Source organism: Sparus aurata, chromosome 11, assembly GCF_900880675.1.
Source record: "Sparus aurata chromosome 11, fSpaAur1.1, whole genome shotgun sequence".
Lineage (NCBI taxonomy): Eukaryota > Metazoa > Chordata > Actinopteri > Spariformes > Sparidae > Sparus > Sparus aurata.
Genome location: NC_044197.1, coordinates 15,091,633 through 15,111,121, shown reverse-complemented (window position 1 = coordinate 15,111,121; position 19,489 = coordinate 15,091,633). Strand labels below are relative to the sequence as shown.

Genomic DNA, 19,489 nt, shown 5'->3' with positions numbered 1-19,489 from the left:
CTCTCTCTCTCTCTCTCTCTCTCTTTCTCTCTCTCTCTCTCTCTCTTTCGAGCCGGCTCACTCTGCCTGTGTGTACAATGGATTGAATAAAGGAGGAATATGTAACTGAGACAATGTCAAGATCCCAATCTCTATTGTAGGTCAGTGTTTGGAGGCTGCCTTTGTTGCTGGGATGAGAACAGGGTCACTGCAGTAGTGAGAGAGATGGAGCTAACGGTGGAGCGGTGTTGTAGATCTAATTTGGGTGTTTTAAATATGAATCAGCTTAGAGGCTTCTTTTAAAGGAACATTATGTAACTGTGTTGACTTGAAATAACCTTTGAAATCAGCCTGATGGTACACTGACTTGTAAAAGGGAGAACGGTCCCTCTTTTGTTGTCCCTCAATACCCTGAATGCCTTTTCTTGCTCTGTATCACACTCCGCCATCTATAGGTCTCAAGCTAACTTTAAGAGCAGCCAGCCAGCTCAGTGGGCTCATTGTAACGTGAGAGTTCACCGTATGGTCATTGGATCACTCATGATTACAAAGAGACAGCAGGATTGAGATGGATAACTTTCTTATGCAGCACAAACACAAACAATCACAGCAATCAGCCGCACGACAACAACACTTCCTTGTTCTGACTCACATGTGACCGAGAGAGAATCAGTGAGGCAGATTCAACAGATAATCACATATTTATCTAAACATAAATATGTAAACGGTTAGCCGTGTAAGCATTATAAATAGCATTTTTAGCAAATTAACTGAAATATATCAGTTCACTTCTTTTTTTTTTTTTTTTTGATTTTTTCTGGCATAGACACCTTTATTAAGCAGTAGACAGATAGGAAATATGGGAGAGAGAGGGGGATGTGACATGCAGCAAAAGACCTCCAGCCAGAATCAAACCGGGGTCGGCTGCGTATGTGGCATGCGCTCTAACCACTCGACCACCTGCGCGCCATATCAGTTCACTTCTGAACCTCACATCAGTATGGACATCATGGCAGAGGCGAAGGGACAGAATAGAACAGAAATGCATAAATTACACCTTCTAATTGAGCGAACGCATGCAGGGCTACAAACTGTTTACCCTGCCCGGACATTATCTGTAGCGCTGTCTCATGGCTCGCGGGAAAACCACAACCCAATGACACCATAAAAATCCCAGCCAATGTATTCATGACTGACCTTATCGTGTCATGCTTGTCTCATGGAGTTTTGTAGCTTTTCCAGATGCCAAAGGTCATCTTACCTCAGGCCTGTATGCAAATACACGACTTCCTCTCATGCTAAAAATGTTTGGTCAGTCAACTCAGCTCAGCTAGCTTGTAATAAATCACACTATATTACATATTAGTTGCAACTTTGGTCATATCATACCACAAACAACATTTAAGTGAATTACGCAAACACTCCGCATTCAACGCTCAGCAAACAATATATGTAGGAAGAAATGTTAGCAGTAATTCAACAAATCTTAAACTTTTTGTCTTTCTTTTTTATTTGTGGTTTTCTTATTTTAGAAGTTATCTCTAATGTCACAGTAAATATAAGTACGCAGGGTCATATTAATGTACCCAGTCAGTCGGTGGTCACCACTGGTGTGAAAGTAAATTGCTTTTCCAAAACGTTCACAAAAACTACATTAAAGAAGGTGATGTTTGTATTCGCAGACCTTGACTACAGTAACACTAATGTCATTTCAATGAAACTGATATTTCAAATGTGATACACTGTTCTACTTGAATTCTGCTAAGTATTTATATTTTAAGAGACCAGAACTGCTCGAACCCCACTGCATGGGTTCTTTAGTCGACGATTGTGTATCTCCAGCTCTCTTTTTCTTTTCTCATGCAGATTCTGTTTACTTTCGTTCTGCAGGTGCTCGAGGTCAGACCTGTCGCTGGCTCTGGAGGACTGTATGGCTGCCCTGGATCTGTTCCTCAAGAACCACTTTGAGGAGGCGCAGGCCCGGCTCAGATGCAGGTAGGAGAGCAACTTGAGCTACATGCTGATATGAAAAATATTGGTCTCAGCTCTAGTCGAGCCCTGACCCACCCGACTTTGTGCTTTCATGGACAGATGAAAGGAATTAGAAACAGACAGCTGATGTTACGCGTCCAAGCCACTGTGTTTCTTAGGTCTTTTTGCACAGGGGATTTCCAACAGGAACTTTTTCCCAGAAGACACTTTGACATCACAGTAGAAAAGCACAGGTGTAAATAATAAAATTAACAACGGCTGGATTCCATTTAGCTGCTTCAGTTTCAGGGTCCTGTTGTTGTGTGTGTTGGCTCGCTGTCGCACCCAACACACAAAGAGTAAACACTTCACTTAACTGATATGGATAGCTCAGCCCAAAGTTGACAGATGACTCCACAAAACCATAACTGAATAACTTTTGTGGAATTTACTTAGCTAATACATTCAATTTTTCACCGTTAAACATTTTCTGATGAGCGTCACAAAAACATCAATTTATTTGCTGCATAAAAATGTCCAAAATAAGGAATCACTGTCATTTGAGAGTATTACAATGACTAAAAGAACTTTCCTCCCCGAAACCAATACACAAGCAATCAATTTAAAGGGGCAGTATGTAAGAATTTTAGTATCTTCTAAAACTATCAATAGAATGTAAATGAAAAGCAGTATTGACATTATAATGTCTCTGTACTGTGATGCAGAGGTATCTATTAAGTTAGCATGCACTACCCACTACCCCAGACCCTGAGCTCCATGTCTGAACTGCTATCTGCAAGGCTAACTGAGCTTTATAGCTACGAGCAGGTGCTGTTAGCAGTAGTAATTGTTATTTTTCTTGACAGGTGGCCAATTCCTACATATTGCACCATTCACATTTCCTGATGAGCCTGCCTCCACCAGAGATCCATTTCTTTGCTCTATAAAAATGCCTGTTCTCGTTCTGTGATGGTGGTTTGATGGTTTTGATGCTGCTTTGTGTCACAATCACACACACAAACTCCCTCTCTGGCCTAACACCCTGCCTCTCGTTTTGTATCCCAACTCTGTCATCAAGTTACTCCATTCCTCCCTGCTCATCCTCTCCTCTATTATCACAGGCTTTATCACACCGCTGTTATTATCTTTCATCCTTTCTTTCCGCTCTGGGGCTGTGGGCCACTCCTCAGCCCCAGTTTCTTCTATTCAGTGCTGACACTGAGACAGAGGAACAGCTTTCTTTTAGCCTGTGGCGTTCTTTTAATAATGTTGTACTAGCCATTGTCAGTTTTTAACACCATTAGTCTCAAAAGAGTGATGTCATTTGTCTGATTTCTTAGACCAAACCAAATTATGAGGACAGCATTACATGAATACGTGTAATACACTAAGTGGCTGCCCTGTAGTCGTAATCATAATATGCTTTGGCATTTAAATCTGGATTTTCTGCCACCTGAGGCGTCATCTTTTCTGTCTCAGTATTCCTCACACAGCTCTGTGTGTGCTGTCTCTGACTCTTCCAGTCACCAGAGCACCCCTGAACAAACAGGAGTTTCAAATATCAAAATCAGAATCCTTAAATATGTACATGTTCTGAGCCAAGACGGGTGGATTTGACACATCTGCTAGAGCAGTATGAGTGCAGACTGAAACTTAGGAAATAAGACAGGTCTATCCTTTAATAACGGTGATCTGGACAGGTGTTAGTGCGGTCGCATTTCCTTCCCTCGCGCCGGCGTAGTTTTAACAGAATAGCTCAGCTGACAGTGAGGGTGCAGTCAGATTAAAGTGTTGTTTTATATTTGAATGCAGCACATAAATCCAATTGAAATAGGGCTTTATTTAGTTTGTTTTGTACAAAACCTAATCACACCCACAAACTCTGATTTTTCCTGTTTGCCGCACTGACAAGGATTTTCTTGAGGAAGCCGATAGCTTGAGGCATTACTTATGTAATATTGTGTAAGGTGTGATGACGTCTACTGCATTGTGAGAATGAGATGCTGAAAGACTTTGGGAACAAGCAGCCCTGAGGACATGAAAAACCAGAAGTTTTCCTAGTCTTCCTCAGTGTCGGTCTTCTCTTTTATTCCATGTGTGTTTCAAGTTCTTTGCTTCTCTCGACCTGTGTCTCCTCTCTCCGTACTGCAGCTGTGTTCTGACGCAGTCAGTTGGGACACGGGTATACGGGTGTATCTCTGCAGCACACACACATGCAATGAAACTAAAATACCATATGTCCTCTATTTTTACCCTTATATTCCTGTTTATGGTCAGTGGCAGCTGAATCTCATCCCAGCATGCTTTGGGGGGAAGTCAGGGTTTGCCTTTAGTGTATTAATCCACTCATACTCATACCTATGTGGAGTTTAAAGTCTCAAATCCACCTAGCTGTCACAGTCTTGAAGGTGACTGTCGGGGTAAACTGTGTAAAATGTAAAATGTGTATTTCTCATTACCCAGTGCAGGACTGGGAATCAAACGCTGTTATGTCGACGTATACAATGCAAGATGTGAGTTAAATACTTCAGAATATTGCGGGATGTTAAATCCTTTTGATCGTCTTTGTCTTGAAGATATTAAATTATTTAACATTCCTGCATCACAATGTCCAAAAACAACTAGACCTTTGTTATAATGCGATGAGTTGTGCACTTAAAATATCCCACATTTTTCCTTGTTCAAACCCTGAGAAATCCCTGATTTATTTAGGATAACGATGCATTATTTTACTGTTGGGAGAGAGTCAGAGGGCGAGCAAGGAAGTCGGCAAACCTGACAAAAATGTAACAGGAATACCTTTGTAAAGCATTATATAAACATTTCTGCCTCAAGTCCTGTAGATGTTAATAGGCAACTGCTTTGTGTCATCCATTTAAGACACAGTCGGATGTTAAATACATGCAGGAGTGTTGTTGAGACAGAGACTGGTGTGTGTACTGTATATGTTGAGATGTCAGTACCTCTTGGACTTGATGACATTGATGGATTGAAAGAAGCTGGTGTCTAATGAACTACTGAACAAACGAAACCAGTATCAAAATGTATTAAAGACATTGTATCCTCTGCGGTGACTCAACATTTTTGAGTGCTGTGTTGTGGATTGAAATGTTGTTTTTTTCAGCTGTTCCCTTTTACTGTGGCTATTTTCAGCTGTGCAGGAAGTCCTCTTGCTTTTATACGTCTGAGGTTGTGAAGTCTGAGCTGTATCAGTATCCCCACCGGTGAGCGACTCGCACTGCATTTAATAAGCCCGGTGCAGCTATCACTTTAAATTGCAACTCTCTCACAGAGTTGGATATTTGAGGCCTGTTTAGCATAGTCACGAAGCGACTGCAGGCCCAACCACTACGTTGTAGAAACATGCATGCGAAGGGTTTTCTTTTTCTTAATCAGCCTTCAAATCCCAGAGGTATCCAGCAGCAGGCTCAGTTGTATTGTATGCCAGCTCTCTGTTAAAACATGCCAGCAGACCAAACACACAACATCTCACTGTCCTGCCCCATTCCTCAGGGCTGTAGCAGGGAGTGGGTGCAGGAGGCTGTGAGGTAGAAGTTGTGACGATCCTAATCTGTTTTGCTCGTGGCAAACCTTCATTACATTATTTTAACTGCCTCTTATCTAATTGTGACACGTCGCAGCTCAATTCTGTAACTCAGCACGCTGATAAGAGTCATGCATTTTGACACAAATAAACTGTTTTGCATGCAGGGACGCTCTAGCCACTTCCTGATTGTTACCAACACGGGCCGGACTGAATACAAGGCCTGCGTGTACACGTGCATTATTCGTGCATTATTGAGAAAAGTACAACACAATTCTTCCCTCACATCATGGAACGTGGAATTGTGGTGAAAGTATGTGGGAGACCCTGCTTCAGCTCTGTCAGGAGGGTGTAGACGCCGGTATCCCTGATTGGAAAATACCCGAGTGCTCCTGTGAAATACTCGGCATTCTCAGCCCCTTCCAGCAGCGCTAAGAGTAATTCAATTTACCTCACAGCTCCGTCTTTAAAGGCTTTGTAGGCTTGAGTTTGGGCTGTCGTCTTACATAAGCCTGACGCAATGGAAATGTAAGGCAGGTAATTCTCTCTGCTTCTCTTCGCCTTCTTTGACTCTCTGCCGTTTGCTTCCTGGTTGTAACTACTGTAAGTTGAGTCACTTCACCGATTAGAGTGATGATAATCTTTTAGATTCCTTTGAGTGTTTAAGCTCAGAAAACTTAATTTTATGTCCCTGGCAGGCTTAAATTCACATCAATGATACCGTTCCTCCCCATCTTCCCTCCTTCTCTGTAATGTATCTATTAGTCCTTTTCCTTATAGAATATATCAAGGTAAACAGCAATACTCTTTGGGCTCTATCTCCATGGGTCGACAAATGCAAATTGAGCCTCCAGTATCCATAAAAGATCTCAGGCTGGTCACATGAGTCAGTCACAGCAGGTGAAATGTCAGTAATGCAGGCTGACAGCATTCTTCTTTACACACCTCTATCTTTTATCTTAACATACAATACACAGGCAAAGATTATTTAAAGCCTCTCTTTACTGGAACAACAAGTCAATCTACTGGAGGAATGTGTTTGTGTGACGTGAGACTTTAACTCCTCCTTCATCACTTCAAAACCTGCAGGGACTCAAACACAGAGTGTGACGTGACACACCAACAACCACAGGTATATATAGAAGCTGTTTTTCTAAGTATTATTTGTGTTTGAGTCTTCCAAGTATTCAGTCACTTCCCTCTGTTGTCAGCAGAAGTTGATTATCTGACTTCATCTCATCAAGTCTTGTTCTCACATTGAGTGCATCTCTTACTTGTTGTGACTGATTAAGCTACTTCTGTATGACTCTTCCCTTTTCTAACAAAAGATTTGGTAATAATTCATATCGGAGAACTCATATTAAACATTGACTAGATGCTTATTAGCATATATATTACAGTGTAGTATTTATAGTATAGTAAGGCATAACAGTAAAAGCACTTATCAACCCTTAGACCTAGAACTATTTTTGGGGTGCCTGACTGTATTTATTTATTTTTTCTTACCATATTCTAGCATCAAGCGCCAAACATTATATGATCCAGGAGAAGGTAAAGCTTCAATTTTGCTCATTTATAGTCCCAATTTAACATTTGCCTTGACTGAGAACAGATGAATTTATCAGGATTTTAAAGGATTTAGGATTTGTGCCAGTAATAATTCTGTGTTTTCTACTATGAACTCAGACAGAACCTCACAAAGTTTTATATATATATACATATATATATGTATATATATATATATATGTGTGTGTGTGTGTTTGTATGTGTATATATTTATTTAAAAAGATGTTCTCCAGTGCTTTAGACTTCCATATGAATTGCGTCCACATTGGACCTTTACTTAACAAGTTCCAGCCGTGTATTATAGTGTTACCCTTGACATGTTTTAAGTGAAAGGTGAAAGTGAGGTATAATCCTATATTTCATTAACTGACCATGTTGATGTGAGAGTACAATTGTAAGCTTATTAAATCTTATCAGATGACATTCAGACAAAAGTGACACTTTTCCAGGAGAATATTTTATCCATTTAACACGAACAATAAAAATAGTTTGTCTTTGATCCAGCCATTTCCTGTTGGCCCAGTGGAAAGTAACTACACAGATTTCCTTGATGAATCAATGCTACTGAGTGTCATGACGTTCACTACAGAGCCCCTGAAGGCCCAAACATGACAGGGCGTACCGCTTATTGACATTTTAGAACAATAGCCATTTGTTAGCCGCCACCAGCTGTCTAGATCTGTATGACCATATTCTACAACTACTCAGCCATTAACCTAAAATTTTACCTTACTGACCTTCGAATGAGTATCTATTAATAGTAAGGAAGTTATTGTTCATAATTTATAATAATTTTATAATAATCTTATGTGCTTTGCTCATCATGGCCACTAGTACCACAAGAAAAGTTATTCTCCATTATTTTTCACCTCATGAATTTGAATGTTTCCCCATTCTAAAGTGAAATCATGCTCAAAACTAGTTCACAAGTAGAACCTGTGTGTGTTAATAAGTGTCCGACTACAAGCGAGTTATTTAGGAGCAACACATCACTTTAGAATGGGGAACACATCTGAATTTAGAGTTATTAAGAAACTATTAATACTTGTAGTTTGATATTTTAAAGGTTGCAATGTGTCAGAATTTTTGTTGGAAACATTAAAAAAACAGAATGTTAAGAAAGTAATGTTGATGATATAAAATCTGCAGAGATAGCTCCAGAAGTTAGCATGCTAAGCTAGCCCTGGCCCGTGTAAACACTCACAGTCCTCTGGTCACCAAGCTTCACTTCCACACCACTGGCATGGCTAACTGAGCTAACTAGCTAATGGCAGCTACAGTTAGCAGCAGTTAGCGGATACTCTGGTAAAATGCTGCCCCCGTTTGAGTATGAATTCAACAGGTGGCCAATTCTTACCTTATTAATCAAGCGTTATTGAGGGAGACAATTTTTGTGGCGCTACTGCCTCACAAATACTGTGCAAAGCATTTTATGATCATAATTCATTATATTATTCATATATATTTGAGATAAAACTCTCAGCTGTAGAACATGGTCGTGCAGAATAAGGAACAAGGCAATAATAGAGCTTTATAATGATTTACAGAAAGCCACGTCCTATTACAAAGTGTGACAAGAAGTTTTTCTCACCTTATCATCATCTCTGTCAGCACAACAGAAAGAGCCCGTGTTTTATCAGGACCAATGTGTCGTTTAATATCTGTAGCCCCTCCCCCCCCAGGATAGAGCTGTGTACCTGAAAACAACAGATGTGTGTTGTCTTTTATTACAGAACCAAGGACAGCATGTATCATGCTCTGACCTACGCCACCATACTGGAGATGCAGGCCATGATGACCTTTGACCCCCATCACATCCTGGCCGCAGGGAACACCATGAAAGAGGCCCAGGCCATCTGTCAGCGGTGAGACGACACAGCACCAGGGTGACAAAGCACCCCAGTGACCAGCTGATAAACTGTGACTGGATGTTTATTTTTTTATAGTTTCCCTCTTGTCAGCAGGAGAAGTGAATCTTTGTTGTTGTTGTTGTTATTGTTGTTTTCACATATCATTTTATAGAATGAACGTATGCAGCAAGCCACTACATTCAAAGAGAACACCGAGCAGCAGTAAACATTTATGCTGCCCTCTATAGTTTTTTAAGCTACCTTCAAATTCTTGCTGCTGCTTAAATTCCACATTTAATCTTAGGAAACTATTATAATTCAGTCAGCTTAGGATAAAAGGGGCCTTCACATCATGCCTATATTAAAGATGATGACAAAGGGTGTGCAGAGGAATCAGAAGTGAACGTATCTCTTAAAAAGCCAGTCAGTCTTCATTTAAACACATTAGACATCATTTTTTTTGGACACTGGTTCCCATTAGCAACATCATACCAAAACCACAGGACATCACGAGATCGTCCAGACACACTGGCTGGATGGAATGTTTCAGCTGTCTGTCAAAATTAGTCCTGGAGCCACTGTGAGAATCTGCCATGACCAGACTAAAAGCAGATCTAATTAGCCTATCCAGATATATGCAAACACTCTACAGATCTGAGGTCAGAGCTGCAGTTTTCTTTTTCAGTGTCTGTCTGTGAGGTGGGCCATAAAAATGCACGGTCAGCACCTTGCGGTAACATCAGCTCAGCATCCTGTCTTCACTGGAAAGAGGCTGAGTCACTGATTTGCTTAGAAATGAGATAAGCAGAGAAATGTGGGACAGTGCAGCGCTGATGAAAAACAATCCGGCGGATTTTCAGACTGGTGGTGACTGATGGTGGTTCTGTGTTTTTTCTGCATTCTCGATCAGGCACCGCAAGAGGTCAAGCTTCTCCAAAAACACCACAGAAGGTCAGTGAAGGTCACTGCGTTGACAGGTTGAGTGAAAATGTGTCAGCATTGTCACATGTGTGTGAGCCTGAGTGTCCCCTCTGCTGAGATGTTCAAAGCTCAGCTCAAGACCCACTCTTCTTTTTGCTGATACTGATCTTTATTTTCTTTTGCCTTTAATTATAAGGCACTTTGGTCACAGCCTCACATTGTTTATATGTGCTTTAGAAATACATTGGACTTGAATTGAGTGAGTAAAGGTTGTTAAAAGTAGCACTAGTTTGAATTGTTGCTTCTCTTGCGTGTTTCGTTTTCAGAGGAGCTCCACGCCGAGGTCTGCTATGCCGAGTGTCTCCTGCAGAGGGCAGCGCTCACCTTCCTCCAGGTCAGGGCCTGATACCCAGACACCAGTGAATATGCTACTGTGTGTCCTTAAAACTCATCCTCATCATTTCTTTTCCTTCTCTTACCTCTTGCTCGCTCTCTGTTTAGGATGAGAACATGATCAGTTTCATCAAAGGGGGAATCAAAGTGAGGAACAGCTACCAGACGTACAAGTGAGCATCCTGAAGCCCAGAATATCCTCATTCCCGTCTAAAAAAATGTTGTGTGTTGTTTCAGGTTTTTCTCAAATGCGACCCCCATTTTCTTTTAACTTTACCTCACAGAGAGCTTCACACAGTCCTCCAGTCCCCTGGATACACTCATGGAGACAACCACGGCCATTTTGAAGGTGGTGTTAAACTGGGAATAGGAGCCTTTAATCTAGTAAGTAGAAGGCTGGATGTAATCAAACATGGGTCAAAAAGTAGTTGTTCATGAGTTTTGGGGAACAGGATGTCCAGAAAATATAATGCCTGAACCAAAGTATAAAAGACTGAAATCTGCTTTACTTTACTTGTGATGCTTAAAGGGGCAGCTCTCTGCAAAATCAAAAATACAAATGTTCTATTCTACTCATGACCGAGAAGCTCAGGCTCATGACAGCTTGAGAAGTAAACATTAATGGCTGCCTCTTCAGCTGAGCTGTAACATTAGCTACCTTAGTTAGCTTATCAGCTAGCCTCTCATCCATAAGATGAAACATGCCTCCTTCTTCACTGTGATGCAGAAAGAAAAAAGGGCCCACATGAATCTGCTCACAAGAAGGAAAAAGACAATGCTGCTGAGTTCAAATTAATTTCTTTTGCACTTGGAGCACCATAAAGTGAGTGTTAGTGCCACACCTCACACCCAAACAATCTAGATAGACAAAGAGCTCTACAGGTAAAAGGAAAGATATGCATTATGGATTTTTGGGTGAACTGTCCCTTTAAAATGCCCATAATTAAACAGAGGCACATTAGAGAGGCTATACATGCAGACAAGCAGTAGGTTTTGAGCTTGGTGCTCGTCATGCAGCAATTTTTGATCAGTGTAAGATTATAGCCAATCATTTGTTGGTTGTGTGTTTTCTTTTTATTTATGAGCATCTAAAACATTGGAGTCCAGTCTTATTCACTTTCAAAATAATATATTGCAAACTAATTTTCGTACCTCAAAGTTCAAAGTTAACAGTTATATAAGAATATACATTATATTAAGGAAGTGTTTAAGGCTCCTAGACATTTGCACATGTTCCTGCTATTGCTCACCTGTTTCATTTAGTGGCAGTGCAAACTTTATACTTGTACAGTATGATTAGGAGTCAAGATAATTTCCTTGGAAACCCCTGGTATTGTATTCAAAATGAAAGGTTGCTGTGATTCTGCTGCTAGCGTTTCATTCCGCCGCTTGTCTACTTCCTGCAGATGATTTCCATGTTGCCCACGCGGACGCTCAAGCTGCTGGAGTTTGTCGGATTCTCTGGCAATAAGGTGAGAGCCAGTCATGGCTGACAGGACTGAGGGCGTGACGCTAGAGATGTTATGGATGTCCTGGGCTATGTGTGAAGTATTGTGTCTCTGCTGTGAACTATTAGAAATACATGTGGATAACTTGTGAATTGTATCTGTGATCACAGTTTCACTGGTTTGTTGATTCACAGTGAATCGTGCCTTTGATTTGTGGTGAAACTCCCATGACTACTTCTGAGTTAACGAAAGCAGGAGACGAAACTCATACAACTTGATGGACGGATGACTCAAAAATTACTTTGATCATGAAAACTAATGACTGTACTTCTTCGTATCTATTGTGCTTCGAGAATTATTTAACATTTTTGATTCTTCATTCAAATTTTAAACTTCTCAACTTCTCATAAAGTAAAAAACGTTGTGTTCCAAAGCCATCACCTGTTATAAACCTAAGGGTGTTTTGATTGGCTGCATTGAGAGGTTTGAAGCAGGAGAATGCATATGAATAACATCAGCAGCAAGGGTTGACTGAACAGTTATATTTCTACAGTTTTGACTCACGCACACCTTATTTCTGTAAAAACAAAATTAACAGTTTTCCTTGTGTCGGGTCATAAATGTCTTTTGAAGCACAGCTTGTCATCTCAATGTATTTAACCACTGTACAAAAATAACATGAAAAGTGTTTTTACATCGCCATCATCATACAACATCTTATCTAGACATCTGGAGCCAGAGTAATGCGGACATGATCTCAACACAGTGAACATGCATATCCTGTATATCTTGCACTACGTACTTGCATATTTTGCACACAAACCTATCTGTGACCTATCTCTGCTCAGACTGGATGCCCTAAAGTACTCTGGTAGACAAACAGACGCTGCTCCTTCAGCACAAACTGAATTTAAAAAGTATATACCGTAATGTGTTTCTGGCTTCTGTGGTTTCCCTGTACAGGATATTTCTCAAAAATACATTAATGTGTTCTGAGCTTGTGTGTGTGTGTGTGTTTGTGTTCATGCAGGAGTTTGGCCTTCAGCAGCTTCAGGAGGGCTCTGCAGAAAGCACGTTCAGGTCTTTCCTATGTAACATGCTGCTGCTCTGTTATCACACCTTCATGAGTTTCATACTAGGTAAGCAAAAAAAAACAAAAAAAAAACACACCCACACATGCAGCTGCAACCAACCTCAAAAACAGACAAAGTGAGCTGGTTTTGTTCCCGTTTTTTGTTTTTGCAGGCACCGGAGAGGGAGACGTCGAAGATGCTGAGAAACTGCTGCAGCCATATCTCAAAAAATATCCTAAGGTTTGCCACAATTCAGATCAGTGTTTTGTTTTGTTTTGTTTTTTTTAATTGTCTGCATGATTCGAAGTGTTCTTAAACATTCTTGGTGTTGTGTTTCTTCCCAGGGATCCATCTTCTTGTTCTTCGCTGGTCGAATAGAGGAGATCAAAGGCAACTTGGATGCTGTGAGTGCCCGTCGCTTCTTTCAGTTGTTAATATATGACTGGGTGACTACTATCGTATTTTGATCTGCGCTGGTTGGGACAATTATTCACAAATGCTTACTAAATGGTACATATCACAAGTACCTTAATATAATGCCAAGTTGTGTCGATGCCTGAACATATTTAAGATGGGATCCATTGGCGTTCTTCTGCTAAACAAACAACAAGTGTAATGGATGAAAAAAAATAATCTGTGTTGTCAAGATCCAGACACATAATAAACAACAATATATTTGAATTCTTTAAGTGGTTAGAGAGGAATAATGTAACAAACATACTGAAAAGAAACACCTCCCACATGCTGTTACAGTATTGCTTATATTATTTCTAAAATATAGCAGTACTCTGTAAATTACAGATACAAAATAAAGAAATGTAACTTTTAAAAAGTCAGGACACCGATTATGTCAGAATTACCATGTTAAGTAGACTTGAAATTCTTAGTCTACTCTACTTGGGCATGTCATGACAGGTCAGGTCTATTCTTCCAGTTTTAATGCCCATAGATCAAGTTCATCCTCACTTATTGATTATATTGATTTTATTTATGTTGATTGTATTAAGCCTTCCACTACACATAATCTAAGAAAACTCTAAGAAAACTCTGCCTTCATCTTTACAATTTCCACGAATCGTAGATCGATATAAACATCCTTTGTGCTGCCCTGCTCGCTGCGCACTGTGTTAACATTCACACCGAGTATGTTCAAGAAGGTGAGATCCTCTGTGGTTTTGGTGTTTTACAGGCTATCGCCCGTTTTGAGGAGTGCTGTGAGGCCCAGCAGCAGTGGAAGCAGTTCCACCACATGTGTTACTGGGAGCTGATGTGGTGCTTCACATACAAGAGGCACTGGAAGATGGCCTACTTCTACGCTGACCTGCTCAGCAAGGAGAACTCCTGGTCCAAGGTGGGCCATCATAGTGCAGGATTTATTAATGTTATTAATTAGTCATGCTAATTTATGAAGGAAAATAATAAGGAAGACAAAAAGACAGGCAGAAGAAATGGGTTGAAGTACTTCACCCCCTAATTTTAAACAAGCAGAAATTCCTTTGAGAGCAAAGCTGATTAAAGACCAAAGCAACTTCTGTTGTGTGGTATAAAAAAGAAAATGACATTTAATGCTATTTAGGGAGACAGAAAGCCTACCCAGCAGCTTGTCTCGAAACCAAGCTGAAGACTAAAAATGGATGTGAGGTCTGCAGCCCTGCTCTGACACTCTCCACTCCACATAGTTGTAAAAATTTTTCTCTCCTCATCTCATTTAAAAAGGAAAGATGGGATTTCAGCAGTAACCACTTTTTCCCTCCCTCAGGCTACCTATGCGTATATGAAAGGAGCCTACCTCAGCATGCTGACTGCAGATGATTGCCTAACCTTCGGGGAAACTGCGTTCACTCTGTTCAGGTATGAAGTGTGAGCTCAGGCTCCACTGAATCTACTTGCAGCACCCACAGTGAAACAGAGATGATTTACTGTGACACTTACATATGATGTCATAATCTCTTCTGAGAACAGATTGTCTTTGGGAGGGAATGTGAATGAATATAAAGAAACGCTATTACTATCGGAGGGCTAATATAGCTAGCATTGGCTCTGCATTACTCAAATCCACTGCATGTATTATATATTTTTCTGTCTATGCTTTATCATATTTCAGGCAGGTCCCAGGGCTGAAGCAGAAGATAGCAGGAAAATCCTTACCAACAGAGAAGTTTGCTATCAGGAAAGCCCGTCGCTACCTTTCAGAGAGCCCCATTCCTCTTCCTGCTCCTCCACTGGTCAGTGCTATTAGCAATGTTGAATCACTTTACTTGCAGGGTGACAGGATTTTTACTGCAGTGTGTTGCATTGCTACTTTGAAATTAAGGGACCAGAAATAAAAAAAAAATACCTAGCATTTTTGTTTCACACTGGCTTTGGTCTTGAACGAGCTCTGTAGGCCTCCCCATTAAGTGTAAAGATATTTGCATGTACTGGGTCGACCAGTCAGTCTGGACCTGCCAAATCCTCCTGGTTCAGGCTGTTAAAAACAGCTCCTGTATTCTGTCCTGCTATAGATAAAAACAGCAGGGTGAGGAGTTAAGGAGGTAACTCACTGGTGCTCACTGAAGTATATAATTTCCTCTTTTTCAAGGAAATCTTAGAGTTAAGGGGGTAAGGTTAGCACAAAACTATATCCTGAAAAAAAAGTGCTCTGGGGACCTAATTGTCCTCTGAGAACAGCTTGTTTATTCAGTTAAAGAAAAAAAGATAAATATTTCTGACTTTGTATTATTATAAGTTAAATATTATAGTAAATATTACAATTCTGACTTTTTCTTCTCCAAAACAACATAAACTACATTCACCTTTAGGACGTTATTACAAACCTACTCACACTAGCAGGGCTTGGTTGGTTTGTTTTGATTGGATGATCCAATCAGGCTTAAGAGTAGCACTATTTGTGCTTTTAGAACCAGTGTTACAAGAATAACCTTTCTTTTTAAGGTGTACTGTGGAGGTTTTTGTAAACACACAAAAGCTCAAGGTCATACAAACATGTTGAACACATTTCCTGCATCATAAAACACTTGAAAAATCTGTTCAGAATCATTTTTGAGAAGCTATTGTTTGTTTCTTCTTCACTTCCTTTGTTGGTTCCATGCTCAATTTGTATGCCTATAACTGCCACTGATTGTTGATCAGTGGAATAGCATCAAATCGACTGTGGATGACACTCACAGGGAAGTTTGTCACAGGGAAGATTTTACGATCACCTGTAAAAAAAAAAAAGAAGTTGTTGTCTTGCTTTTTTACAATCTGTGTTATTTTTTGGTGTCTAGGAGATGATGTACATCTGGAACGGCTACACAGTCATTGGCAAACACAAAGACCTGACTGAAGACATGCTGAAAACACTGGATGAGGCTCAGGCTAAACTCGATAGCAGCCCAAGTATGCACAATTATTTATAAGTGCCAAGAGGATAATTTTAATTGATTTTTAATTCTCATTTTTAATTTTATATTAAGATGTGTGGCAATTATAGTTTTATAGACCCGTGGATGATGCACTGACTGGCGAGCACTTTAAATTTCATTGTACCTGTGACAATGACAATAAAGACCTATTCAATGATATTGGATTCTAAATTCATGCTAAATTTATTGTGAGCATCACAGAGAATTATATGGTCAGTAGATTGAGTCTTTTTGAATGTTTCTCCAGAATAACTGTGCCAATTTTGTTTGGTCCTAACTGTCCTGTTGTGTGTTTGTCAGGGACTGAGTTCTCCATAGATGATCAGTGTCTGCTGAGCCTCTTGAAGGGACTCTGTCTCAAACACCTGGGGCATCGAGAGGAGGCGGAACACTACTTTACCCTCGTCCTCTGCAAGTAAGCCTCGCTCCCTAATGCACTATGACATGTACTACCCAGAAAACCAGATATGCTCTAGTTTCTTGCAGTGTGTCGTCATTAATTAGCCTGATCATATCCATTGTGCAGCTCTGGTTTGAAACACAAACAGCACAACGGTTGAAAGAAATCGTTGTTCATACTGACTTCATCTCCACACATACTGTAACCGCTGTGTTTTGACACTATCTGCAGTGAGACTCAGATCAAGTATGACCACTACCTGGTTCCTAATGCCCTGCTGGAGCACGGCCTGTTGTGTTTGGAGCAAGGTAGACATGATGAAGCTATCAAACTCCTTGAATCGGCAAAGTGAGTCTTTGAACCAGATTATTAAAATCCATATTTAAAGCAAAAAATCAATTATTTTTTTTAACCAAAGATTCTGTACTTGCTTGCAGCAGTTTAATTAAAGATTTACTGTGCCTAGATGAAAAAGCATTTAGGTCAAGATTTACCCTGATGTCATTGTAAATGAGCGTTTCTGTTCTGTTTCAGGCAAAATTACAAAAACTACTCGATGGAATCACGGACACACTTCCGTATTCAGGCTGCTCTGCACAAGGCCAAGGGCATAGGGGAGAATGGCACCCATGTTCCCTCCAGCCCATAACAGACAGAGGAGGGCACAGTAGAGCTGAGACAGCTTTGTCTCGCTGCAATCCCACAATCCAGCACTCAGCCCCGCCCAGCCCCACCTATTCGGGAGGATGATGTGTTATTTTTTTTCAACAGGAGGGTAGAGGAAGATGGATGCCTATTTTTCTCATTTGTGCCTCCCTGCCGGGCAACTGCAGCTCTATGTGGCCCTCGCTGTCTTAGACAGGTTTTCTGCTCCCTCTTTAAGAGTTACATTATAACGAACTTTACCTCCTTGTGTGATTTGAAATAGAGACAAGTTAAGAAATGTGCCTATATTTATGAAACATTGCTTCTAGCAGGCTTGTTTGTCTAGCACTGTGGCCACCCATAAGGGGCGCACTAGGGTAGAAAACTAAGGTCACATTTATGTAGTACATACTGCAGCTTACCTCCACTACTACCCCAGGATGAAAATGTGCCCAATTCAGGGTAGTAGGGCTGGATCTGATGGAGCCAGAGTGCCAAACAGCCCCCATTAATCACCCCACCCGGCCAGCAGCACCATGTGACCTGGTTACTACAAAGCTCCAACACTTGTTTTAATAAAATGTAAATTAAACATTATTGAAAAAACTGACATGAGTAGATTAGGGATGACACATATTTATGTGTTGAAATAATTTGACATCAGGTATATATATCACACAATTCAACACTTGGTCCATGAGCACTATGAGACTGTTTTGTTCTGTGTCATTTGATATACTGTATTTTGATTGACAGGTTTTTACCATTGTTTAGCTTTTTGTTCAAAACTAATATGGCCTAATCAGAGATCAATTCTGTGTAACTGGATTCAATTTTACACTACATAAGGTTTGGTTCATTGTGTTTTTGGAGTGAGTGGACGTTTTATTGTTTACTTTTAATTTTGGTTCCTTTCCTTGAAACTTACTGAAACATTTAAAGACACACATTTGTACATGTGTGTTTCCTTATTCTGTCACATTCTGAAGAAATTATCATTTATGTTTATAGTTACATGTAATGGCTTTTGCACAGAGCTACTGTATTTAAATCAGCCAGCCATGCAAACTCTCCAGAGTCAAGAAAATGAGAGTCGCTGTGAGAGTTGTTCTTTAGATTATACAATGTAAATGGCACCTTTTTACACATATTGTCCCGTTTTAAGGGGACAGATGAATGTGTCTTTTAGAAAGGCAGACTCCCTTCTTTTCTCCTCCTGGTGTGTGGGACAGGCTCCAACAGTACTTGAGCTTGAACAAACAGGCCATTCACCCCAGGCAGCAAAGGACTGTGTGCTTGTCCGCCTGTTGCATCTTTAGTGAGTGAGGAAGCTCTGACCGGGAACCACCGCAGGCTACTTGCTCCTTGCATATCAGCCATGCTTGACTAAAACCACCTATAGAAGGACTTGGACATCATAACCACGATCCTGTGTCAAAAAAGAATCTGTATATGAACAAATGCTTGCAATGACTTGAAATGATAAGGCAGAACAGGGCCACCTCTAACTATGTTTGTGGTAAGGTTGGGCTGTGTCCCAGCAAAGGAGTGTCCAAAACCTAGAAACTCAGATGGTGTCTCAAGTGTTGGAATTGAGCACTGCTGATTTATTAATGATTAGAGTAAGGTTTGGGATTCAAGATGATGACTAGGGGTCAGTTTCAATGTTTTTTAATGGTGGAGGGAATGTACTTTCCATATTAGTTTAACAAATGTCGCTCCCCGGAATATTCCAGTAACAAATCACATTTTATATTCCAATAATTAATTAAGCTTATTTTGCTTTTTTCCCCATTTGATTTCTTTTTCGTCTTCCAATATATCTGACAGAAACTCTAACCAAATATAGTGGCATTGTGATGTTTACAATCAGCATATTTTACCGGGCACGGCTACCACTCAGAAGAATGACATTCCTGTACTTACTGAATGTTTCAATTGTAATTTAGGATGAAATGATATGAAACTAAAAAGCACATCCAATTTTGTGTTGTCTTTTTTTTGGTCATTTGTGCATCACTAAAGGATTCACAAAATGTAGTTGACAGTACAAAGTGGCAGTATTTACAGAACAAAGTGACAATGCACGCATGCAGATGTTTGCACCTGTTGTCATACAGTGTGATCTAATCCACTAGAAAGGGTAACGTCATCTCATCTTGTTGACATGCAAAGCAATGGCAGCCACGAGTAGGAAGGCAAGAGGTGTTGTGGTAGTATACCATAATATTCAGTTGTTAATATACGGAGCGGGCTTAAATTAAAGAGGTTTGACCCATGAATGCGTGGGTG

General features: G+C 40.3%; 1 protein-coding gene across 2 annotated transcripts in view; it reads left to right on the top strand.

Annotated features, from left to right (window-relative positions):
* ttc39a (tetratricopeptide repeat domain 39A) overlaps window positions 1–19,180 on the top strand; it is a 29,981-nt gene extending 10,801 nt beyond the window's left edge. For both annotated transcript variants that reach the window (XM_030433045.1, XM_030433044.1), the window contains 17 exons: window positions 1,870–1,974; window positions 8,794–8,925; window positions 9,821–9,861; window positions 10,158–10,225; window positions 10,333–10,397; window positions 10,509–10,608; window positions 11,631–11,696; window positions 12,703–12,811; window positions 12,918–12,985; window positions 13,090–13,149; window positions 13,935–14,096; window positions 14,505–14,596; window positions 14,850–14,970; window positions 16,015–16,126; window positions 16,453–16,567; window positions 16,784–16,900; window positions 17,087–19,180. In XM_030433045.1, coding sequence (XP_030288905.1) covers window positions 1,870–1,974; window positions 8,794–8,925; window positions 9,821–9,861; window positions 10,158–10,225; window positions 10,333–10,397; window positions 10,509–10,608; window positions 11,631–11,696; window positions 12,703–12,811; window positions 12,918–12,985; window positions 13,090–13,149; window positions 13,935–14,096; window positions 14,505–14,596; window positions 14,850–14,970; window positions 16,015–16,126; window positions 16,453–16,567; window positions 16,784–16,900; window positions 17,087–17,201 — 1,648 coding nt within the window. In that variant the 3' untranslated portion in view covers window positions 17,202–19,180. The remainder of the gene's footprint in view (window positions 1–1,869; window positions 1,975–8,793; window positions 8,926–9,820; window positions 9,862–10,157; window positions 10,226–10,332; window positions 10,398–10,508; window positions 10,609–11,630; window positions 11,697–12,702; window positions 12,812–12,917; window positions 12,986–13,089; window positions 13,150–13,934; window positions 14,097–14,504; window positions 14,597–14,849; window positions 14,971–16,014; window positions 16,127–16,452; window positions 16,568–16,783; window positions 16,901–17,086) is intronic.
* Window positions 19,181–19,489: the final 309 nt, after the last annotated feature.